This window comes from Diabrotica undecimpunctata, chromosome 4, assembly GCF_040954645.1.
Source record: "Diabrotica undecimpunctata isolate CICGRU chromosome 4, icDiaUnde3, whole genome shotgun sequence".
In the NCBI taxonomy this organism is placed as follows: domain Eukaryota; kingdom Metazoa; phylum Arthropoda; class Insecta; order Coleoptera; family Chrysomelidae; genus Diabrotica; species Diabrotica undecimpunctata.
In genome coordinates, this window is record NC_092806.1 from 109,867,612 (window position 1) to 109,895,152 (window position 27,541).

Sequence of the window (27,541 nt, forward strand, 5' to 3'; positions counted from 1 at the left end):
GGTTTGGAGAAGTCCCAGTTTGTCAGCTAGTTCTTGGTGGATAAGTAGATAGTTTCTTGGGCTTGGCATCCATATCGGCATTTGTCATTTTGGACTTGAGGATCTTTAACAATATATTTCAGGTAATTTTTAGTTGGAATAACCTGATCCTGAATGGCAAGTAGGAAACCCTCAGTCTCGGGAAACATCTTTCCTGATGTCAACCAATAGTTCGACGCTGTATTGTCGACATATTCTTGGCTGATCTCATTAAGATGTCGCCCATGCAGAGGTTTACTCATCCAGGCGCTCATTTTGTCTTGCTTAGTCAGGTGGTTTATGCGCATTTCTTGTTGCCTCAGTTTAAGCGGCGGCGTATCATCTACTGCGCAAATTGCTCGATGTAAAGTAGATGTCTCAGCCTGTACCTGAAAATAAGTTCTTAAATTAGCAATTTGTTTATCCAATTGCTCACCTATATCCATAAGTCCTCTTCCCCCTTGATACCGCGGTAATGTTGTTCTCTCTACTGCACTACGTGGATGATGTTTTTGCGCCTTTATTATTATTATTATTATTATTATCCAGATTTAGCCATACGGCTCACACTCCCTCTAAGGGGAAAATTCACTCATCCCAGATACCTACGGTATCAAAAGGATTGAGCTCTGGTGGGACTCTTTCCATGTTATCGAGTCCTAGGTGACTTGGTATGTCGGTGTATCTCCCAAAAATTTTCGTACGCATCTGGACGTCGAAAGTAACACAGCTTTCTGCATAATCTTATATAGATGTTCGTTTAGACCCAGCTTTTTTATGTTTTCTAGGAGGCTCTTCGGGATGACTCCAGTGGTAGAAAGAATAATGGGTATCGTCTGGGTACTTTCCATTCTCCATTGTCTCCTGATTTGTATTTCTAGATCTCTGTACTTGGCGATCTTTTCGTTGTATTTAACACGTAAATTATTGGTGTTGGGTATCGCCACATCAATAAGTGTTGTTTGCCTAGTAATTTTATTAACTAGTATGAGATCGGGTCTATTATGGGCCACTGGTTGGTCTGTAAGCACAGTGCGGTCCCAGTATAGCTTGTAGTTGTCATTTATTTATTTATTTATTATTATGTATTATTGTATTATTATTATATTATGTATTTATTATTATTATTATTATTATTATTATTATACATAAGCGAGGGCAGAGGAACTAAGTCCCTATTATGCCCAAAAACAAAGAAATTTCATTAATAACCTACTAGTAAAAAAACAAAAATTACAAATAAAAGAAATAAAATTACAATTTTTGGTTTAAAAGAAAAACAACATTTTAACTATAATGTAAAACGGTCAAGTCTGTTTTTGAACGAGTTGGTAGAGGGAGCAGAGACAATGTTATCGTTAAGGTTATTCCAGCACTCAAAAATTCTATTTGGTAAAAAGTTCTGCTTTGATCTTGTAGAAAAATTTTCTTTCTTCAGTTTAAAATGATGACCTCTGAAGTGTTCATCTTGATTAATGGTAAACATTTCATCGAGATTTCCAAAATTGAATTTTAGTATTTTAAAAGTTGTAATTAAGTCTCCACGTTGTCGGCGAAGTTCAAAAGAAGTTAGGTTAGCCATACTAAGTCTTTCTGCATAAGAAGGTCTTCTCGGTCCCAAAGAAATTCGAGTGGCTTTTCTTTGGAGGTTTTCCAACATAGTCTTGCCTCAAACCAGATCAGGATACCACGTTTTTCCAGCGTATTCAAGTATGGGTCTTACGTACAAAGTGTAAAGTTTACAGAATGATTGCATTGAAACTCTCGAAAAACACCTCCAAATAAAATACAGTCTGGAGTTCGCACGTTTTGGTTGTTGGTGTCTGTGAAATCTTTACTTTGTCTTTGAAAGAGACTATAATCAAAGAGGATATAACACTACGTTTTAGTTTTTTTTTTAACTTTTTTTAAATTCGATATGATTTTTAGTCAAATCCTTTAAGCCAAAACAATGTTGTATATGTATAGAGTATATTAAATTAATAATAAATTAAATATTAAAGATTAAACACGCTTTTAACGCAGTTTTTTTGACAGATGCAATGACGTGAAAACTGATGAAATTTATGTCGCGCTCCGAAACTAAAACAAAAGAAAGAATATTGCGAGGCCAATCAAATCTATAGCTCTTACACTTTTTGACTTTTCAATTTGGTCAGCTTTACGATATAATCCCTTTTATATGAACGCGTTAGATCCTCCAACGCGAACACGCACGCACACGAACGCGCGCACACACACGAACGCGCACACACATACATTTGATTGAATTTGAACTTTGTGCAGCGACAATAAAGCGCAAATTGACTATTCGACGTTAGGAACACACCTACATTGTTTAGATAACAGTGAGTGCTTGTAATTTAATATAAACTTTATTGAATAGCAATAAAGTTCAAATTGACTCTACACTTAGTTAGAAAATATTTGTATGAGAAAAAGAAAAGGGCTGTTTTAGGGTTTTCTCGGAAATTATTCGAATTTTTCTCGCCGTAAAAACCATCCCTAGACTTCAAGGAACATTTTAAAAAAAGAATTGTTAAGATTGGTCCATGCGTTGTTGAGTTATGCGCTTACCAACACATTTTGCGATTCATTTTTATACTATAGATTTGACATAAGACATAAGTTAAACAATCAGTCAGTCAATTTTAAAAAATACAATTTAAAGTTTATTTTGAGTGTTGCAAAAGATCTAATATTGACTGATTTGTTTTACAAAAGTAATTTTAACATAATTATCTTGTTTTTTATGTAAATGTTATTAATATAACATAGCCGGGGTAAAAAACTGGATTTTAAAGGATATTTCATAGAATATGATATTATTGAAAAAGGTAGTATTAAATAACTTTGTCCGTAAAATTACTATTTCTTGAATATAAATTTTCCTAATTTGATTTTGTTGAAATAAATTCCGGGAATCTCCGGGAATATAAAAAACAGATTAAAATGTTTTAACTCATTAAGGTAACATTAGATTTCATTAACAGGTTTGGTTGGACATTTTTAACATGTATGTGTAAATGTTACTCAAGTCATTGACGTCAGGTTTCTTGTTCATTGCTGTTTTGGTATTATTAATATGTAACATTTCCAAGATAACCCTTTTATGGCAGTTCCTCCCTCCATCCAATATTTTCACCTCTTTTTAATGGAAACACAATATTGACATAGAAACAGCTTATATAACAGAATGTATTCTCAATCATGTGGTGGCTTATGTTTTTTTTCTTGCATTTTGTTTCTTAAAACTAATTGTTCCAAAAATAAATGGTATGTCGGCCAACAGAACTGCATGAACTCATTCCATTTTACAACTTATTAAAAGGATGTATTTGAGAAAATCAAACCGCATATATTATGTTATACGAAACAAGTCTAACATTATTTCTCAAAATATATTTCTATGACTTTGATTTTATAGGCAAATCAATTTTACAGTTAACATTATACAATCGATATGTCCTAATAAGTCTTCTTACCTTGATCGTTCACTTTCAAGAGGAAATACTTGAAACCATGTTTAAATTTATATCAATATAAATGGTTGTTACAGAATATATCGTTAGTTACATAATAAAGCACATGCATAGTCTTAAATGCAAAAGTATTTACATTTTGTACTAAACTAAATATTTGAAAAAATACGAAAGTTATAGTTATTAAAAACTGTGTAAAGTACTATTCATTAAATTGTGTACTTCATAAAAATGTGTTTAGCGTAAACTGAAAATAAATTTTAATTAAATTTTATTTAGTATAAACTGACAGTGACGTACACTAACAAAATCGACAAAGTTGTCTATTCTTATATTACAAAAAACAAATTATACCCAATTTTTCTACGGAACAAAATGTCCTCAACTTTGTAGCCAAGAAACTTCTAGAACATCCAATAACAATTAGGTGTGCAGTACAAATCTATGATTTAATGTGTTATGATTTATTATGCCTACACGATTTAAATATGTTTTTTAATATTAATCAGAAATTTCTGGATGATATTATACTTGAAAGTCTAAAAATATTTATTATTGGCAGATTGGTTTATTCAATATAATATACAGAAGGTTGGGGAGACGAAAAAGGCTAGAAAGAGGAAGATAAGTACCTATATATATATATATATATATATATATATATATATATATATATATATATATATATAAGGTATCACAAAGGGTGGCAAAGCTGTAGCTACTGGTAAGAAAAGATCGTCTGCAAAGTTGTATGAAGTGTTGGAATCACCCGAGGGGATTAAAAGGTTATACAGCATTACTAAAGCAAGAAGAGTGTTAAGATCCGATGTTAAAATAAAGCCAAGATAGTATGAGTACTTTAGAAAGTTGTTAAATGAAGAACACTAGCGTGGAGGTTTCGAAGACTCTAGGAGAGGAAGAGGGATTGATGTGTTGTGACAAATGATGAGCAGGATATATGAGGAAGAAAGGATACCCAATGCATGGAGGGAGAGTGTGATGGTATCAATGTATAAAAATAAACAGGACATTCAGGAATGTAAAAACTATAAAGGGATAGAGTTAATGTCGCACACAATAAAAATTTGCGAGAAAACTGTAGATCGAACGTTAAGGAAGAAGACATTGATAGGAAAAGAACAGTTTGCGTTTATGCAAGGGAGGAGGACAACGGATGCCTTATTTCTTTTTAGAAAGTTGATAAAGAAATACGGCGAGAGGAAAAGAGAGCTACACTTGGTATTTATACATCTTGAGAAAGCGTATGACACAGATCCTATACAAGAGCTATGAAGATGTCTGAGAGAGAAATGGTTTTCTGAGAAGTAAGTGAGGCTAGAGAAGAATATCTAATTGATCGAAAGTTTTTCAGTGACCGTTGGTTTGCATCAAGGTTCTTCACAGAGTCCCTACCTGTTTAATATGTTTAATATTGTGATAGAAGTACTAATAGGATTAATAAGAGAGGGAGCTCCTTGGACAATGCTCTTTGAGGATGATATCGTGTTAATGGAGGAGAATAAATAAATGTTTAAGGAGCAGTTGGAGAATTGGAAAAGGGCTCTTGAAGAGGGAGGACCTAAAATTAGCAGGTCTGAAAGGGAGTATATCTGGTTGGGAGGAACAGGAATGGTTGTGGACAATAAATTTCTTATGCAAAGACTAGGACGAGTAGAAAAAGCCCAAAGGGTACAGGTTGGTTGGTTCAACTGGAAACGAATGAGCGAGGTACACTGTAATCGAAAAATCGGCGAAGGGCTAAAAGGAAAGATATACAAAATTATGGTGAGGCCTTCGTTGATGTATGGTGGTACCGCCTGTATACACCTGTATAGAGGGTTCAGGAAAAAAAAGATGGAGATCACTGAAATGAAAATGTTACGGTGGATATTGGGTAGGACTATGAGGAATTACGTGAAAGAGTATCAGGAACGACGTGAAAGAGCCGGGGTGTTTATAGTCTCAACAAAGGTTCAAGAACAAAGAATGCAATGGTTTGGCCATGTCAGAAATGAAAACTATGTGAGACGAAGGAAAGGACTTCTAGAGTTGAGGAAAAAGAGAGGTAAAGGAAAACCGAGAAGATGGAAGGAATGTGTGGCAGAGAACTTGAGGGAGAAAGATTTAAATGAAGACACGATGGACAGAAATGAGTGTCGAAGATGAGTTAGGAATTGCGCCCTTGAAAAGAAAAAAAGCTACGTTTTTTAAGAAAGTTTTGTAGAATCAGCATCTATAGTAAAAAATGGTGGTTCCTATTTAAGATTTTAGCGAAGTGTGGGGACGCGTATTTTCCATTTTTTTTATAAATATATATATTTATATATATATATATATATATATATATATATATATATATATATATATATATATATATATTTATATATATATATATATTTATATATATATATATATATATATATATTTATATATTTATATATATATAAATATATATATATATATATATATATATATATATATATTTATATATATATATATATATATATATATATATATATATTAAAACTCGTACATATCGTTATTAAATAACGTTATTAACTCGACGATATTAAAACAAAGACCATAACTCGCTTGAAGCAGTGTTTGAATAATTTATTCATTACCACAAGAGATTATTGTATTATACATGCTTCTTTATTAATAGAAGGAGATTATTGACACATCGTATTATTCGCACATTTTTGTGCGAACCGACCTTGTGTAAATTAAATATCGAAAGTATTTTGAATATTTTAAAAATAAAGTATTCGTAATATTTATGTGTGTTCAACGAACTAGCGTGTATTCCTTTCTAGGAAAGAATTTAGTCATATACTTACCTGTAAAAGTAAGAATATATGTTTATTTACTTTAAACTATACCGGATTGGAAGTCCAAGAAATTAACATACTAATACAACGGATATATCTTGCATCACAGTAAATGTTGAATATGCAATAATATATACCACAGTTGATAGATCGAGAGATTGTACACATTTTTTAGAAGATTTGTGCAATAGCATTTTTTAAATTTAAAAAATTATTTAAAGCAAGTTGAGATTAAAACGCGAGTGCAAGAGAGTATCTGCAGTACGCTTGGCTTTCGTAAGGCAACTCAACTTATTATTAAAGCACTTCTACGAATTTCGGTTACATTTTTCTAATAGAAGATCTATAGAGTATTACTTTCGCAACAAATCTGATAAATCAATGTTTTGGATTCCTTCACTTTGATATCCTCTTTTCATTTTTTATTTGTTTTTCACCTCATCCAATATAAAGTGTAATATTGGTGGACTTAATGAGTCATAATTATCATCACTAGTGCTAAAGCCCTAGATGAGCCTCGGCCTTCCTCAGTCTATTTCTCCAGTCGTTTATGTTCATCGCCAACCGTTGCCAGTTTGCTGCGCCAATCTTCTTGTCATCTTCTCCACACCGTTCTTCCATCTCCATCTATCAAAATAGGCTGAATATGTTTGTGAAATGTTTAAAAGAAAAACTGCTTCCAAGTTTCCATGAACCATATATTATAGTTTTGGATAATGTCTCATACCATTCGGAAATTTTAAGCAACCAAAAAATTTTTGGATCTTACTTAAAATAAAAGAATAGATAACGCATAAAAATATTTAATTTCCTCAGGATTTTTTTAAGCCGAAATTACTACAGTTAGCCAAAAGGAATGAAAAATCAAAAATATTTATAGTAGATGAGAATATACATAGTTTTGGACATAATGCGTTAAGACTGTCTCCTTGCCATTGTGAATCCAACCCGATTGAAAATAGTTGGGGAACATGCAAACCTTACTACAATAACAATATTATACGTAACGATTACAGTGACGTAACAGTTTTGGATCCTGCAATTTGGAAAAAAGTTTGGAAAATGTGAAAAGTTAATAGAAGAAGGTCTGATGCGTAAAAATAGCATCCAGGCACCAGTTAATCCAGGCATAGTTTATACTCGAAATGAAGATATCGACGACAGTGATTATGAGTATAAATCTAATTCTTGATTACACTTTAGATAATACGTTTTTATTTTCTCATTAAAAAAAATTGTGTTATTAATATTATTTTATAAGTAAAAACTGATAATAATTTCTAAACTATAAATTACTCTTTTATATAGTTTAGAAGCGTGGACACTTAAACAAGTGCATATAAATAAGTTGGCCGCCTTTGAGTCTTGGAATTATAGAAGAATTATAAAAGATACTTTTTGTCCTACTGTCGTCATTTTGAATAATATTCACAAAAATATAAAAACATGCTTAATTCCACCAGAGCTTTCCAATGATGTATTAGAACTATATTCAAATAATATTATCTTGGAAAATTTCGATATATCTAGATGTATACAGTGTGTCAATTCTAAAATTTACTTTGGGCTATATCTCACGAAGAAAAGCTGATATCGTAAAATGCTTGAAACTGTTTCTAGGATAATAAGAGGGAACTAAATGACATAAAAGAGAAGTCATCCCCATCAACCCCATAGGCCCCACCCACCTCAACCAAAAAATTTTAAATTGCAAACCCCTACTTGTGATACTTCATTGAAAAGACTATAAAAAATACTATCCAATGGTATAAATAATCATAATACAGGATAAAGCAATAATTGTGAAACTTTGGCTTAAATGGAAAATTTATTGATGTTTTTGTTGAATTACAAATTTGTTAAAAATGTTAATTAAGTAAATGTTTAAAGTGGGTTCCGTTGTTTTGTAAACGACAATACGGCCTATTTTCAAATTCTGCACGAACTTTGGCAAATGTTGTTCTAGTAATAGCGCGACTTGCTTGCGTAATTCTTTCTCGCAATTCCCCAAGTGACGCAGGTTGAGTTTTATAAACAACTGACTTGAGGTAATCCCATAGAAAAAAGTCAGGTGGCGGTAAGTCTGGTGACCTCGATGGCCACTGAATAGGACCTCTCCTTCCAAATCATTTGTTTGGATAATTAGTATTCAACCAGTGCCTAACTGGAGCTGCATAGTGAGGAGGTGCTCCATCTTGTTGGAATTGCAGCAAATCTTCATTTAGAGCTAGGTTGCCTTGATCGTCCCTTTGGTTCTCTAATTCATGCACAATTAAAGATTCGATGGTGTTTTCCAGCATATCGAGATAAACATCGCCACATTAAATTGCCTGCTATGAACAAGGGGCCAATTATAGCATCGCCTAATATTCCTGCCCAAACATTCAGTTTTTCAAGATATTGAGTGTGACCTTCTCTGAATCGATGCGAGTCGCATCACTCCAGTACCGACAGTTTTGTTTATTTTTATTACCATTCAGCATACAAGTACATTCATCAGTGAAACACATATTTTTGAACATTCTCGGTTCAACGCGAATTCTTTCAGTCATGAGTTCACAAAATTCAATTCGTCGCCTAGTTCTTGAAGAATTTGTGTTTTGTACGGGTGAAACTCATGTAATTTCAACACCTTTCTAACCGACTCGTGTGAAAATCCTATCATTGCAGATACTTGACGTGTTGATGCAGTAGGCTCTATTGCAATATTTCAAAGGACCGCAATTTGAGATGCTTTATTCAGTAGTCTTGGGGCATCCCTTTTTTATTTTGCACTGTTCCCGTTTCTCTAAACTTTTCAACTTACGTGACTTACATTTTTGTCCGGATGCCTTTCATGAAATATTTGAGCTGTTCGTAAATAACTACAGCTGAATGCCAGTACAGATCGTACAAATGATGAAAACTATGGACATTTAAAATTCTCAAATATACCAAAAATTATTGAATCTGACAGAACCCAAAAACCAGATGTTTTCAACTTGTTTTGCAAAAACGACAAATTAAGTTTTTATTTAACAAAAAAAATTCCGACGGGCACTATCATTAAAAATAATAGTCTGGGAGATAGCATTACAAATACAAAAGTCATAGTAAGCCGGAGGGCATTAACACCCTGTATAATTATTAAACAATAATTATACAGGGTCATCAACAGAATCAACAAAAACCTCATTAAATTTTCCAGTTAAGTCAAAAGTTTCACAATTATTGCTTCACCCTGTATAATTATTATTTATTTCATTGGATAGCATTTTTTATAGTCTTTTCAATGATGTATTACAAGTAGGGATTTGCAATTTAAACTTTTTTGGTTGTGGTGGGTCTAGGGCCTAGGGGGTTGACGGGGGAGAGTTCTCTTTTATGTCATTTTAGTTCGTCCGTACTATCCTAGAAACGGTTTCAAGCATTTTTCGATATCAACTTTTGTTCGTGAGGTATAGCCCATTATAAGTTTTAAAATTGACATACTGTATATTATACTGGACATATTATATTATTAAGAATTCGTTAGACAGTGCACACAAACTTTCTTAATTTAAAACTGATTCTTTTACGAAGTTTAAAAAAACATCTCTACGGTCTGCATTTTTATCTGACACTTTTACAATAATCTGCTGTCTGTACAGTTTATAATATTGTTAAATTTTGGTCAAAAAACTTGATACCGAAAGAGAATATGAAAAAATTCTGAATGGTAGTGATCTCCCAAACTAATTCCCAAAATCTCGGGACATTCTCTATAATTCAATGCTTTCTATTTTATGTATAATAAATACTAAGTCACGCTTATAATTAATAAATTAATAATGTAGGCAATATATACTATAAATATATAGCTAATATTTTTTAAATATATATTTGGATTTTTGTGATAATTAGAAATACCATTGCAGTAATTATTTTGCTATTTATCTATATCAAAGAACTGGTCCTAGATATGGAAGAAACTACGACATGTAAAAGAGACGTACAAATCGCAATTAAAAATAAACTTAAACCGACACGCACTAATTTAAAGATATAAAAAATGTCTCTGGTTATATTACAGACCATTCGCCACAAAGGATAATTAAGTAACTGAAAATAATGGCTACAACAGTATGTAAGAATTATAATTGGATATAAGAGCAAAATAGACTTGAAAAAGGAAAATTAAGAATTCAAAATTAGAATAAAAAGAAATGAAGAATTATCATAAACTAAACAAACACTGGAATTCGATAGATTCGAATTCGATCTATTCGAAGATGGATAAAGATCGCGTCGTCTTGAGTTGTATAAAAATTAATAAAACGGATTGATGGATTCAATAAAACACCAAAAACATTTGTTTTCAACACTTCCACAAAATTTATTATAATTTATTATCACTACAGCAGTTTTGGTGCCTTTTTCATTTTTGTTATGAGTATACACTTCAGTTTTCAGTGTTTTATCGCTTAATAGAAAGGCTTCATAAAATTAAAAAATGCATTTGAAAACATTTCTGTTATTAATATTTACCGAAATAAATTTGTACTTTTACAATTAAAGCCCAATTTTTTCATTCTTATTGGTAATTTTAACAAAAAAGTTTGTACTTTTAATAACTTGTTAACCCTTTTTACAGTAAAAACATTGTGTGTTATATTTACAACCAATATGCTGTGAAACTTACAGCTATTTTTAAAGTTTTTTTTAAGTTGTAGCCAAACATATTTTTTGCATACAAAATATAAAATGGGTTTGTGATAAATCAATTTGTTTTAGGATTAAAAATTATTACAAAAAAAAATATTAATTCATACGAACACTCCAGAAATTTCCCAAAAGTACGAGTGTGAGAATCTTAAATTGGATTAAAATAAGAATGGGCTATTGTTAATACATGTCAGCTATTGTTGTCAATACCGGCGAGAACAAGTAAAGGTCCTAAATTTACAACATTTTAGCACTAGAATCTATTAAAATACATATTTTGTTTGAGCTTCCGTGCTGCAAATTTCCTTATAATATTGATTTATTACTCCGTCTTGATCGCGAAAAGATGATAAACGAATCTTGAAGACAAAATATTTGAAAAATTTTTGAACACGTGATGAATGGTTAATTGTAATACACAAAAACTTGATTTATATCAAGCGGTTGAGCAGGTGGGATTTAGAGAGCTTTGTTACAACAAATCACCTACAAACAATGTATCCCTACAAAATGCTTTCAAGAGTATTGAAACTTGGTTCTCTTTTGTCAGATCTGAGCCATGCTCGAATAGACTTATGATACACTACACTCACGAAATCATTTACGAGCAGGCCACATTCATCATCATCATCATTCGTCATCATTAGACTTCGGCAAATATGCAAATAAAAATGTAGAAAATATGCGCATAAATATGCACGTGTTTACCCGAAAATATGCAAATATTTTACAAAATATGCATACAAATAAATAAAAAAATCGTAAAATAGTAACAATTTTATTTTTAAAAAAAAAGGGTACATAACTAAATATTTCCTACTATTCATTAAGATTTACATTTATTTTAAGTAACTACATCATTTTTAAGTATGAATAAACTTATTTAGAATTATGGTAACAATAAATGACCAAGTGGTGTTCAAAATTTTCTAACAAAAACTTGTGGTTCTGTCTGAGTACATATATTTATATATGGAAAAACTTCGTTCAACAACAACTGATGTAACGGGAGCATTTTTCAAACTAACCAAAACATTTGGTTCTAAATTAATTGTTTCCGAAATATTTCCAGCTAGAACACTGACTACTTCAGAAAGAATATGGTAACCTTTATTTTTTTCCATAGTAGCTTCAAATTTTTTTAAAATATCTTTTCCAATATTACCTCTAACGTTCCGACAACATGACGCAAATTCTTTTATTAATGCTGTACTTTCGAACAATGACAGTTTTGGTAATTCTAACTGAGTAATTGTTTTTTGAACAAAACTAAAATTTGATTTTAAAAATGAAAGTTCTTGTTGAAGCAAGTTACTCTGAAAAGTTTGTTTAGAATCCAAAAGAGATTGGGAACTTTCATCTGTTAACGTATCAATTATGTTCTTTATTTTAACAAAATGATCTGCATAAAAATTAGCTGCTTCTAACCATGTTCCCCATCGCGGTAAAATAGGTTGTGGTGGAAGAGGAATGTTAGGTAGCATTTCTTTATAAAGTTGAATTCTTATAGGAGATTTAAGAAATACTTTTTTGACACTGGATATCATGGTATTTACAAGAGGAAACTTTTTTCGTATTTCCTCTGCAACTCTGTTTAATCCATGCGCTACACAAGTAACATGTATTAAATCTGGGAAAAATATTTTTAAATTTTGTCCTGCTAAATATAAGGAGCAGCATCCGATAAAATAAGCAGTAATTTATTAGAAGGAATAGTTGTCGGAAGAAAAAAAGTTGCTAATGTTTCTTGTATAAAACGCGAAATTGTTAAAGCATTTGTTTTCTCAAGTTGCTGGCATGAAATAAGATGAGATTTTGGTAAGGTATCTTCTTTAAGAACACCAATCAATAAATGAGCAATATACTTTCCTGAGGAATCAGTGGTTTCGTCTACAGATATGTAAAAATAATTATCTGCAATTTCTTCCTTAATATTAATTAACACCGACGAGTATAGCCCGTTCACATTATTTCTTCTTAGAGACCGATCACTTGGAACATTAAGTTTGCAATATTTTTTTAAAAACGAACTAAAATTTACATTTGCTAATTTTGAAAGCGGTATGTTTGCAGACACTAATGCGCGACACAAGTCTTCATTAAAAGTTTCTTGCTCATCTAATTTTTTTGAAGTAGATTGGAAACATTTAGCCATTGAAGTTTGATGTTTTCCTCCTATTTTTCCTTTTTTTGCAATGTGTGAAGCAGTTCTCACATGTTGGTCTATCTGAAATTTCTTCTCACATGCTATCTATAAATAAAAATAAAAACCTTTATTTTAACCCAACCTTTAAAATATAAAAATATACAAGGTGTTTTTGGTTAATCAAATAACTGGTTTGGAAAAAAAATACTCGCTAAGTGTTTTAAATGCAGTATTAATCCACAAATTAGTTTTTGTTACTAACCATTAGTACATCATATAACTTATTTTAAAATTCAACAAAAGTTTTTTTTTTGTTAAAATTCAATTACAATAAAAATAATTGTGTTTTAGAATAGCTGACTTCATAAAAAAAAGTAAAGGTGAAACATTTTTCTAAATACACACCATTGTATTGTACCATGGACAATTTTTTCTCACTAAAGGAAGCTATTTTTCATTTAAAAACAACCTACGAGTACTAAATTTCAAGTAAATACGTTTATTGGTTTTAAAGTTATTGTTGTTATTAACTAAAAGAATTTAATTTTTTTTAATTTTAACACCCTGTATCTCGAAAAGTAAATAAGTTTGACCCCTCATTAACTATATCGTTTTGTTCAATTTTTCGAGAAGTATCTACAGTCAAACGTTGTAAGTGTCATTTGGAAACACCCTGTATGTATGAAATATTAGATATTTAATAGAAAATATTAGATACTTACAATTTTGCCACAGACTGAACAGTAGATTTTTCCCATATCCATAGACAGCTCTTTATAAGGTTTAATCCAAGTTGAAGCACTGGTTGTTTTAGGCATTATAAAATCACAATCTTCCTTTTTGTTACGCACAACGAGTGTTTACGCTTTGAATATCAAAACAAAAATGATTTACAAATCTAAGCATCAAATTAGAAATGTTTAGGTACCTAATTCAATAAACTGGGAGATTTTGGAAAATCCCTAAATTAGGAACAAAACTATTAGCCGTTTACCTGCTGTTAAGATACAATAAATTGTAGATAGATTTGGGGATTAGATCATAAAATGCAAATGAGCGAACCCTTAGCGATTATCCAATAACTGAATGCCTCAGTGACCGAGACTTTCTAAGAATGTTGAGGGCTACTTAAATTGATCTTCTTTGAAATTGTAAATGTTTTGTACCTGTAGAGATTACGTACTTAGATCATTTCTTGATTAAAATGACTACAAAATTTTATACAAGAATTGAAATAAATTGGTATGTTTAAAAATTTTCAAATACAGTATAAAAATCTGAACTTTTATGCACTTTTATACAAATATGCCAAAATATGAAATATTTGCATAAAATACGCACAATATGCAAAATATGCAATATGCATATTTGCCGAAGTCTAGTCATCATCATCTTTGGCTCGACAGTCTTTTGTGGATTCTGGTCTGCTCCAAGATGCGCCGTCATTCTGTTCGGGTTCTAGCTACCTGTTGCCATTTTTTGATTTTTAATATCTCTCTACTCTCTACTTTAAGTCAGTTTTAACTCCATCTAACTACCTAATTCGCGGCCAGCCTCTGCTTCTTCTTCCTACAGGTGTACCTGTGGTTAGCTTTTTAGCAATCGTGTTGCCTGGCATTTGTGTTATGTACCCAGCCCACCTAATAATGTGTTTTAATGAACGTTACGCCATTTGGTTCATTAAAGAGTTAGTATAATTCGAAGTTATATCTTTTGCGCTACTGCCGTTAGTCGTTTAAGAGTCTGTACATATGAGGGCGTTAGACGCTGCGTTTGCCTAACGCCGCGTTCCAAGTACCAAATGGTATCGTTCACATGTAAGAGCGCGTTAAGAAGCAACGCCATCAAAGCATGGCGCTCGTAGAATGTACTTCAATAGCCGCGTTTGCGGAACCCTTCTAGTTAATAAAGAGGCATGTGATCGTACACATGTTCACACAGTTCACAGTCAAGCGCGCGCTTTTGCACAGTTGACATCTAGCCCAGTCTGGTTAAAAAAAGGTCGAAAATTTTTTCGCAGATATCTGAAGCTTTTAAGACATAGGTGAGGGTTATTAGATGACGAATAGATAAAAAAACTACTCGTATTTTTACCTTGCGTTTTTTTTTAAACAATAATTTATGGTCACAATTTGATTTTTTGTCTATAAGTTTTTTCCCTTATATTTTACATAAACAATATTATTTATATCATTTTTTATATCAAGAATATCTTTATTTTCCCGTTTTTTAAATTAAAATTGATAAATAATTTACAGAGATATTTGCAAAAAAGCAGTTTTTTGTACTAATCTATAAATTTTATAAATTTTTTTATTAAAAAATATTTTTACCAGCTATCCAATGGTTGTACGTACAAGTCTGTAACTCGAAAAATTATTCGAAAAAGTTATTACAATTGTTTGCAAGTAAAAAACATACCCCTTTTTCAAACGTTTATTTTGTAAATAATTTCGATGAAAACGCAATATGAATTTAACTTCTGAGATAGTTTAAGTCTTAAAGAATACTGTGAAATTTGCTAAATATATCTAGCATCATTAATAGAGCTAGTTCAATAGTTTAAATATTTAGCCTCAGGAATACATAAATTAAATAACTTTTAAACTATTTGACCGATCGGGGGGAAATTTCGCACAAATTTAAAAGGCGGTAATTCCTTGATGTTCAAGTGTATCAATAACACTTTATTTTCTTAATAAAAAAATTAATAAAATATATAAATTAGTGCAAAAAACTGCTTTTTTGCAAATATCTCTGTAAATTATTTATCAGTTTTAATTTAAAAAAACAGGAAAATAAAAATATTCTTGATATAAAAAAATTATATAAATATTGTTTATGTAAAATATAAGGGAAAAGATTTATCAACAAAAAATCAAGTTGTGACCATAAATTATTGTTTAAAAAAAAGAGGTAAAAATACGAGTATTTTTTCATCTATTCGTCATCTAGTAACCCCTATCTATGTCTTAAAAGCTTCAGATATCTGCGAAAAATTTTGCCGTAAAATCGATGAATTTTGCATAACCAGACTGAGCTAATTGCTCTGCCTTATTGAAAAGTGATCTGTCTACAATGAAAGTTGAAAATTTGGATAGGAAAATGTTGATTGATGAAATGCTAAAGAGAATATGTATTTGGATCATGAAATATGACGAATACAAGAACAGAGTTTTAAAAAAATCTGTCTGACAAGAGCTGGTGGGCATATTTGCTGGTGAAAATAGCACACTAGAAGACAAGAAAGAGAATATATAATACAACAGATTTTTATACATAAAATGCTATCACATATATTTTTAGGTCAGATACTAATATGACATCTAAACATCCTCTGAATTCTCAGACATTTACAAATACTCGATGGAATTTCTCTTATATACACACATATAGCATATATACATAGTTCCTGTAAATTTAAAGAAACTTGATTATATAAAAAGTTAATATAAACAAATATTGTTATAATGAGTTGTTCTTCAGGTGAAATCCCAACGCTTACTGCATTTTCACATGGCGATAAACATTCTTTTAATAAAGTTAATAGTTCATAAAAGCATTACTATTTATTACATGCCACAAGAAAATAGCTTCAGAACAATATTCATAAAAAGATGTTAGGCTCATTTGGAACTAGTTAAAAAAATTTAAAGGTTAATTTCTATACAGACTATAGTGTCACAAAATAACCCATGATCAATATATCATCAATTAAACGATGCACCCAAAATCTACTTTGTCGTCTTTGCCTTGCTCTGAATCTACGGTGTAACGTATACCTGTCATATGTACGATACCACTTTTTTCTAACGTGCGCTCAACGCGGCGTTTAACTCCGTCATGTGTACAGGCTCTAAAGCTCGAAATATTTTGAAGAGTATTTTACGCTCGAATATTTCCAAAAGTCTTTCGTCCTTCTGCAATAGAGTCCATGTTTTTGCCCCATATGTGAGAATCAGTCTCAGCAGTGTTTTGTATATAATAATTTTAGTTCTTCTTTGAATATTTTTTGAGTGGAATTGTTTTTGGGGTCTATAGTATGCCCTATTTGTAAGATTTATTCTTCTTTTAATTTCTTCCCTTGTTTTGTTTGTAATAGTCACTAGCCTGTCAAAGTATGTGAAGCTGACAACACATTCAAAGATATGACTTTCAAAGACTGTTTACCGTTCCTCATTTGCTGTACTAATTTTAGTAACCAACATGTACTTGGTTTTGTCTTCGTTGATGACTAGATCGACCTGTTCCGTTGCCGTTTCCAATACTAGGAAATATCGCTCAATAGACAGAAAAAAATTACTGATGTCGTGGAACGTATAGCGAGCTTCAAGTAGCAATGAATCGAGCATGTCGCTTGAAATAACCCTAAAAAATGGATGCAGCGAATAACAAACTGATGACCAGGAGAAAACATAAGAGGAGTGAGAATTGCTTAGAGTAGACATCTATGTAAACACATAGAAGAGGCCCATGTCCAACAGAGGACGAGCATGGGCCGAAGAGAAAGAAAATGCCATGCCAATAATATGGCAACAAAATGTTCACTAATTTTTTGAACATATCTGAGAGTATATTAACAATTGTAAATGCCAAGATAAAAATGAACCTTTTATCTTGACATTGCTATCAATCTATCACGTGGAAAAAATACAGAACCTATGCTCGAAAAAAAAAATTAGAAATTATATAAATACTGTAATCATAATCGACTAATTAAGAAAACTTGTTTCTGGTTATAACTATCACACGTAATCAATTAGATTAGAGTATTATCCAATTTAGAGAAAGGTAAATACATCGCAAATATTTTTTAATTGTCATTTTTTTTTAATATATTTATTTACAATATTAAATGGTAATACACTATGTGCTTCTAATTAAAATAAAATTATTTACTACTTTTGTTGGGAATTAACTAAAATTTTAGTTAAAAATACTTTGATCAAAAAGTTTCTTTTGACGTTTTAAAACTTTGACTTTGGAAATCGTTCTCAAAATACAAATTAAACATTGGTGTTTTTTTTTACTTGTAATACAAACTATTCTTATAATAATTTAATTTTATTAATATTAATAATTTAAATAGTAAAGCTAATTGAAATTAATTAAATATAAATGATGTCTGTCTAACCATTTATTACATTTTTATACCCGCCCTTACCTGACCCAAAGCTTTTTGTACTGCAAATATCAAATTATGTGAGTTATATATTTTTTTAAGTCGATGTGTTTGATGAAGCTCTAATTCCTTGAGAACGTTTCGGATAGCGGGAATTTTATTCATAAGCTTTAACGAGTCTCTCTTTAACGCTTCAATGCAGTGGGCGATTTTCCTATATTTCAGAAAATGCAGAAATTTTACAAAAATTTGATACGATACTGAAAAAGTGCTTGTTGGTGTGATGATAAAGAATTAGTTAAGTCTTTTTAGGTATTTTCCAGATATTGTGTCAAAAGATGCGGCAGTAATGTTAATGTTGTTATAAGAAATGTAATGAGTGATTTGAAAGTAGATAAGTTTTAAAGTTTTTTGGGAATCATGTGTGACAGTTAATGTTGAATTTGATGATATGTGGAGATTACAACGTAGACTGAATTTAAGAACTGAATTTATATTATTTATCTTTAGCCCAATTTGTGAGGAGAGACTAAAATATTAAAATTGAAAAATTGGAATACAAATAATAAAAAAATATTCAAATGTTAAATACCAAATATATCAAAGAAACAACTAACTAAACTAAAAAATAATGGAAATTAATTTTTATTTAAACAATTTACTTTTATTTTTTCTTTCATAATTATAAATTTTATAACATTTATAACATTATTCCTTTTTTACCTTGATCCGTCTGGTCAATAAAAAAAATTGGTAGTTCCAAACTAATATTCACTGTCATTCACAGTTGGAAAGAGTTATTCGCAAAGATAACTGATCACTCGATACTTCACGCGACTGAACTTTGCAAGATTCGTTCGCGATCGCGGCTTAGCAACGAATACATACAAGTTTTGTTTGTGAAAGAGCAAAGCACAAAGCACGAAGGATTAGACTGGCGTGGTGTTGAAGGTAGGGCTTCGCGGTGTAGAGGCGGCAGCCGAAGAAACCGTTATTTTGAACTAAGATATTAATAAGAACTAATGTGTTTGAAGGAATAAAAAGTTTCGAATGTTTATATGAACAATTTGAGATTAATAACAAACAGCCATTTTTTTAAATAATTTTTAGTGATACCATTTTAGTCTGTAGTGCCTCCGTTAAACTGCAACTCCGCTCTTTAACTCAAATTAGAATTAAGTTCTGTATCTCCGTATAGGCCACCAAAAGTCCGTATCATCTTGTCTCAAGATAAATCACTCTTTATAATTGGAGGATATATGAATGCTACGAGGCTCTTTACTAAATGAGGCAGTTGAAAACCAAAGTGTTAGCAGCGTCAAGTACGTAGATCTTTTTATTTTAATTAATAGGAAGCAAAAATAGCTTCCCAGACTCTGCCATACACAGAGATATTTCTCTCTGCATGGCTAATCTAGCCAGCAAAGTCACCTGGTCAGTCTCTTTTGATATCTTTGCTTCAAACCATTTTGCTGTAGCTATGAACGCTTTAACATCGAACACACCATAGGAAACAGTAAACAAATTAAATGGAACATCAAGAAAGTATGATATGATCTATCAACTACGATAGATCTTTCAATGTTTACGAAATCTATGGTTTTCTAATTAATTGAATTAATGAGCTGAAATTTAATCCATCCCTAAATATAAAGTCCTGAAATTGAAAAATCATTCTCCACTCCAAAAGAGACATTAACAGCTTTTATCTAGCTTTGATAACTATCTAAAATGGCAGGAAGTTATTGCTTGCACAAAAAGCAGCTGAAGCAAAATGCCAAATCTAGATGGACCAAATCATGTTCTAATCCAAAAAAAAAGTAGTTTTTTCTTCTAAGGATGGTTACAAGGTAATACACTGAACCAAAAACTCAAAATAGTATAAAACCGTTCAATAATGATCTGTAAGAGAAGTTCTTTAATAAAGTAAATAATCACTTTCTGTTGGCAGTCTCGTTCTAACCTTCGAACTATAAACAAGTTTCAAAGAAATAAAGTTCTTTATCATCCTTATCATATAGTAATTAATTCGACATTAGGAAACTTAAATACAACAATCAAAAAAGTGTTTGTGTTCGTGTTAAATATTGAAATACTTATTAGTAATAAACTAACTACAAACTTAGGTATTAGTATGGGAGCCAGGAGCAAATTGTAACTATTGAATTTAATTTTTATTACATAGAATTTAGTTCCTTTAGCAAAAAAATGTATAACACTGTGCCACAACACAAGAGTCCGGAACTATTCAATACGCGCCAAGCATGCTTCAACCAACGCAGTCCTCGAATATATTATTACGCAACAAAATATACAACAAGCGCCATATTTCGTTCAACAAATTCCGTTAAAACCACAGGTCCAGATAGGATCACCACCACTAATATATCAACAATATAACCCTCATAACGCCCTCAGTCAAACTATGCAACAAACATCACCGCCAAGGTCTCAGATGAAGCACTCCATTGACTGCAACAATGATAGAGAGAGAAAACAACAGATGATGAAACGCTATATAAGGCTTCATAACCTATTTCAAGCACTTAACAAAGAGACTTTGAAAACCGAACAGGCAAGCTACAAAAATAAGGATAGAGACAATAAACCCCCACCAATATTGATTCCCAACGTACTAGATGTTAATGAGTTTGCAGCCATAATGAACTCTGTTGCTAAAAATGGATATTGTTGTAAAATGAATGAAAATAACCAAATTCAAGTTTTATAGGACGAAAAAATCACTATTCAAACATAATACAAATATTAATAAAGAAGCAAGTTGAATTCCACACTTATCAACCCAGGCAAGAGTGTTGTTATAGAGTGATCTCGACATGTGCACTATTGGATTGATTTATCTACTCTAACAGCTGAGATTTAAGAACATGGCCATAAAATTAGGAACATTTCAAAGATCAAAATCTTGCAAAACATGGTAGTCCAATTTGAAGCTCCACAGTGTAAACGTAACCTACCACATGCGAACTTTATGGTCACACAAAATCCTTTTGTAACAGACTTCCTCGATGTGTCAGATGTGACAAGGGTCATCTTTCTAAGGATTGTATGAAAGATAGGCAAAATTCAGCCGTTTGCGCACAATGTACAGGAAGTCCCGAAAATTCCAAGGGGGGTAACGTCTACAAGGAACTTCATAAACGCAGATTTACAGCCTGAAGAGAAAAACAACCGCTTGCCAGTAGTCAACATCAAGTACGACAATCAAATTTAACATGCACACAGGTAACTCACTCAGAGAATCCCAACATCTTAACAACCCACAACACAAAAGATGCAGATTTAAACTACACAGATTCAGCCAACTAATCATACTGATATGTACACGATAATTATAAATAGACTAGAAATCATTATTAGATACTAGTTTAGCAGATAGATTAGATAGTTTATTAAACCGCATGGCGGCGCTCCAATCTAGAACATTTTAAATAATTATTATACTTAATAACTAGTAATATGAAATGCCAACGGTAAGACAACACAGCCAAGAGTTAAAAATATTGTTAATTTCAAATAAAATTGATATAATGCGTATTTCCGAAACGCAGTTTACAAGTAAAAGTTTATGGAAAATGCCAAACTATAAATTATGTACCACAAATGTTCCTGATGATACTGCACACGAAGGTTCTACCATAATTATCAAAAGCAATATGAAATATAACCAACTACAGGCAACTAAAGTACCGCAACTGCAGGCCACAAACATAAACACTGGAGTGGGCCAATCACTATATCATCATTATTCTGCCCTCCCACGTCACAATAAAAAATAATCAATTTTCTGAATTTTTTTTTAAATCACTTCGCACGCTCTTAAAAACCACAATACAATTTCTTCTGGAATCGATCACATAAAATATCCTATGTTAATCTTCTTCTTCTTCTTCTTCTACTTCTTCTTCTTCTTTTATGTAGACATGACTGTCTGTTTTTCATTGTGCCTACAGTAAGTTGTCATTCCATCGTTTTTCTGGTCAATTTGTTGTCATTTGGTTTATATGATCCTTCCATTCTACTCTTCTATGTCTTACCCAGTTCTTGATGTTCTCCACCTTGTCCATATCTGTACTTCTAGCTCTGACCCATAGTGTCTTACCATCAATTTTTTTAAGTGTTCATATCTGTTGTTTCTAACATCCTTTTTGTCCTCTCTGTGTCAGGTCGTGTTTCTGCTGCGTATGTCATTATTGGTCTGATGACTGTTTTGTAAATTCTTCCTTTCATTTCTTTCCCGATATTTTTATTTCTCCATATTGTTTCATTCATGCAACCTGCGACTCTGCTTGCTCTATTCACTTGATCTTCCACTTCAGTTTCGAGCTTTCCGTAGCTAGATAATGTGTTGTCTAGATATTTAAACTCCATCACTTGTTCTATTATCTGACCTTCCAGCTCCAATTTATATCTTAGTAAATTTGCTGTTATAACCATGCATTTTGCCTTTTTTTGGAGAATTTAACATGTTAAATTTTCTGGCCGTTATATTAAATTAGTGCAGCATGCGTTGTAAATCATCTTCACTTTAGAGAGTAGTATTGCGTCATCTGCACAATCTGCTTCCATTTGGTATCCTTTTTTTGTTCTTACTTTTTTTTTTGTTTACTTGTATTGTGTTGTTTTGGAAGATATTTTCGATCGTTTTGATTATTCCTAGTTTGTCTCTCTTGCGTACAATAAGTGGATAAGGTCCTTTAATTTCACCCGTTTCTTGTATTTGACAGTTGATTCTACAAGGCAAGATTGAGGGTAAGAGACGCCCTGGACGAAGATGTATATCCTGAATGGCCAATCTTAGGAAGTGGACTGGTCTAACGTCAACTGATCTATTTCAAGCTACTGTGAATAGAATAAGATGGGTCAATGTGGTCGCCAACATCTGTAGAAGATAATCACATTTAGAAGAAGAATTTGACCCGGTCAAATGCCTTCTTAAGGTCCACGAAACATGGATATTATATTATTAATATTATAAATATACAGTCGGTACATGATCTTCCTGACCTAAAACCTTGGGTCTTCTGATAGCGTTATAATTTTATTCAGTTTATTTGTTATCACTTCGGTTGTTAATTTTAGTGATGTGTTTAATAAATTAATTCCTCTGTAATTTTCTGGGTCCGATTTGTCTTCCTTTTTGAAGAGAGGTATTGGGATGCTTGATCTCCATTCTTGAGGAATTCTGTTTTGTTCTATTATTTTTTGGATTGGTTTTAATAGTTGTTTGGTCAAACTTGGTCCTCCGTATTTTAGGAGTTCGTTCGGTATTCTATCCTCTCCTGGTGATTTTTTCTTTTAATTTCCTTAATGCTTCCTTTACCTCTTCCTCCTTAATATTTATTTCTTCGTTTGTCGTCACCTCTGGTGTTGGTGGTGTATTATCGTTACCTTTAGTAATGTTAATCATTCTACCAAATGCTGCTAAAAAGCTATTACATGTAAAAAGACCATAGTTGTTCATATTCTTAAGTCCAGAAAAGATCTAAACGTTGTAAATTAATACAGACATATCGTTACTCTTTTGTCTATTTAAAACTTTAGAGAGACTTATAAAATTTAGACTAGATGGGTGCTTACAGAAAGAGAACTTACACCCAAACAACCAATTTAGATACAAAAGAGGCTTTGGAACACTAGATGCTTTAACAACTATTGCAGTAGATGTGCAGAATGACTTAACCCGAAATAACTATTTAGCAGCACTTATTCTTGGATATTGACGAAAAAAAAAACAGTTTGTCAACTTTACAGTACAAAATGATTTATTTATTTCGGATGTTAATTGCATTGTCAACACAATTATTGGCTTTTATGCACAGAAGAATATTTACGTCATAGATGATAATATTAAGCTAATAAGACCTCAATACAATTATTAAGGTATACTAGAAGATTCAGTTTTATCTCCAATCTTATTCAATATGTACAGCACTGACATACATAAAATTTATATATAAATTCAAAATCGTATGGTATGCCGACGATTTTTGTATCTATATAGAAAACTAAAACCATGAAAACAGTATACAAGACCTAAGTAAAGTATGTGGTTGTCTTTTTCCGTAGCTCCCAGAGAATCATTTTAATTTATCTATTTCAAAATCAGGAGTATCTATGTTTACAAGACACAAAGTTCCTACAAACCAAAACGTAATTCAGAATCATGTTAAATATTTTGTCCATATCATCGTCAAAACACTAACTTGGAAACAACAATAGATATGCTTGGTACAGGCAACAAAGGCATAAATTGTCTCAGAATGACTACTAAAGTATGGTGGGGTTGAGAATTTCCAACATCTTTGTTGTCTTATCGCGTCTTATCGATCAAATTTTGTCATAAGGGTTTGGGTGTTCAATCAACCCCTATTCAATAACTGTATGTAGAACTTTTTGAGCCTCCTCTTGAAAACAGGAGAAATTTATTGAGTAAAAAAAGTCTTTTTAAAATTCTGTCAACATTCCAAATTATTCTCAAATATACATCAGCTTAAGTCAGATCTCAATAACAAATATTGGACGAAAAAACCACCTCCTCCTTTATGCATGATGTATTTCCATTACTACGATGGTTTAAAACTTCTTGGAAATTTTTACACTGGACTCCTAGCAGTTATTTACCATTCATAAAAACATTTGATAATTGGTGCCACAATTAGTTTTAGTATTTTAAGGTTGCTTCACGAGAAGCTTCGTTCCATGTAACAGTTAAAGAATATTATACCTGCGTACCTCTAACTTCAGTTTATTATGATATGAACATATGGGAGAACTAATTCGTCCTGGTCCGGATGCCGCTAACTTTTTCATCCGTGGTCAGCTATATTTTGCAACATTTACTTTATAGGGAGCAATCAATAATTTATTTAACAAATTATATTGCATAATTTGATGCAGTTGACAATATACTTTATACTAGTATAAATATTGTATTTATATGGTCTTCTTCTTAGAGTACCGTCTCCCTGAGGAGGTTGGCAATCATAATGGCTATTTTTATTTTTGAACTTGTTGCTCTAAATAAATCAAATGATCTGCATTGATACCAATCACGTAGATTCTTCTGCCTTCGCCCAACAGATCTTCTTCTTTGAATCTCTCCCTGTATTATGAGTCTCAAAATTTCATATTTTTGTCCCCTCATCCGTGCAAGTAGTGCAGTTTTCTTGTTTGTATAGTGGTGAATAGTTCTGTTTCTTTACCAACCCTCTCCAGTAGTTCTTTATTTGTAATTCTATCAGTCCATGATATTTTCATTACTCTGCAGTATAACTAGAGTTTGAATTTATATGGTATTTTTTTTATTTGTTTTAAAATACAATCTGTTACATACAAATAAGTAACACTAAGCATTTTTGTTGAAAGAACATAATATATAAGCAAGAGTTTTAGTCCAATGCCTATTAACTCCTAGTAAGTTTATTAATAGTTCATCATTACTGTTGAAAATTAATTGTCTTTTCTACAATTTTTTGTTTAATAAATAAGCAATAATAATTAAAATATTTGAATTTCCGGTGCAACTAAATTAAAGACCTACGATCAGCATGGCATGCCTTCTTTCTGTTGTATCGTATCTTCTGCGCCTACCAGTTTTTCAAATTCAAACTATTCCCACCTAACTACCATTAAATCACTTCGTCCTTGTCTTCTCAAATAGAAGCACTTTGTTAAACTCTCTCTTTAGATTGTCAAATACAAGCAAGTAAGTAGGTCATTTCAGGCTTCTCAAATTAAAGCAGAATTTAAAATAATTAAATCTATCTATCTGTATCTAATATATAAGTACCCGAAATTATTTTTTAATTCACAAGAAAATCAATACTTTTTGTGCCAATATTTCGTCAATGCCGGTCCATCAAATGACAGGGTTGCCGGATATGCAACTAAACTTTTTTGCTCTATAAATCGCATTTACTTAATATAAGAAAACAAATAATCTAAACATTTGTGTATTTGAAGAACATTTTATTTATTTATGTAAATCATAAAACAAAAATATTTCTACTGGTACTCCCATTTTAATTATTCTATTTTCAATTTTACTCCACTATTACTAATTCGCAATTTTGCGACCTATTGGTCGCTGGTCCTTCGAAATTTATATTTAATTTTTATCTACCAAATGTAGGAAGGTGAGAATATAGTTTTACAAATATTTGCTTTTAAATCATCGAATCAGCTACCTCATCCTTTCCCCTACAATTACGATTCCAAAACCAGGAAAACCTTCACATGAGATTACATCCGATCGACCCATCAACCTATTCAGTTATGTCCAAAGTCACAGAGAAAGTCATTGCAAGAAAACTGATTATTAAAATACAGAACAAAAATATTATACCTAATCATCAGTTCCGTTTTTGGCAAAAACACGGCACAGCTGAATAAGTTCAAAGGGTGGTAGAAGAGATACAATCAGCCTTTCATAAAAAGAGCTTTTGCAATGCCATTTTGCTAAATGTTAGTCGAGCATTTGATAAGGTCTGGCATCCAGAATTACTATTTAAACTGAAGAAAGCAATATCTCAGCGGCTATACACGATACTAAAATCATACCTCGAAGAAAGACTATTTTATACAGGATACGAAGAAATTGTGTCTAACCACAACATAAATGCAGGGGTCTACACAATCTTTCTCTACATAATCTTTACAGCTGATTTTCCAACTAAAGTAGAATTCACAATCGCAACATTCGCAGATAGCACTACAATTCAGGTCAAAAACTCACATCCCATTCAAGTAGCTCAGATATTAAACAAACCATATTAATTGAAATATGGGCTAAGAAATGGAAGATAAAGATCAACGAAGCAAAATCAGTTAACGTGATATTTACTAAATGTCACAAAGAAACACCAAATATCCTAATGCATAATAAGGACATTCCCAAAAATGATACTGTATAATATCTTGGATTACACCTTGACAAGAGGCTAACATGGAGGACACACATCTGGATAAAGAGGAAGCAATTAGGAATAAAATTCAAAAAACACTACTGGTTACTCGACCGTAAATCCACCTTATCATAATCTAACAAAATATTATTGTATAAAGCAATCTCCGACCTATCTGGACATACGGGATTGAACTGTGGGGAACTGCAGCAGATAGTAACATAGCAATACTAGAGCGATTTAAATCTAAGGTTCTTCGTCATATCACTGATGCGCCGTGGTTCATTCCAAATGCAGACATTTACAGGGACTGAAAGATCGAAACAGTGAAG

The 27,541-nt window shown here is 31.7% G+C and overlaps 2 protein-coding genes across 2 annotated transcripts in view; one reads left to right on the forward strand and one right to left on the reverse strand.

The window, feature by feature from the left end:
- The window catches only part of LOC140439852 (alpha-N-acetylgalactosaminidase), a 212,126-nt gene extending 192,924 nt beyond the window's left edge, over nucleotides 1-19,202 (reverse strand). The window contains exon 1 of the mRNA XM_072530008.1: nucleotides 19,006-19,202. The gene's annotated coding sequence lies outside the window, so the exon portion shown is untranslated. The remainder of the gene's footprint in view (nucleotides 1-19,005) is intronic.
- LOC140438892 (uncharacterized) lies at nucleotides 5,028-5,666 on the forward strand. The gene has a single exon (XM_072528528.1). The coding sequence runs from the start codon at nucleotides 5,028-5,030 to the stop codon at nucleotides 5,664-5,666; it is 639 nt and encodes a 212-aa protein (XP_072384629.1).
- Nucleotides 19,203-27,541: the final 8,339 nt, after the last annotated feature.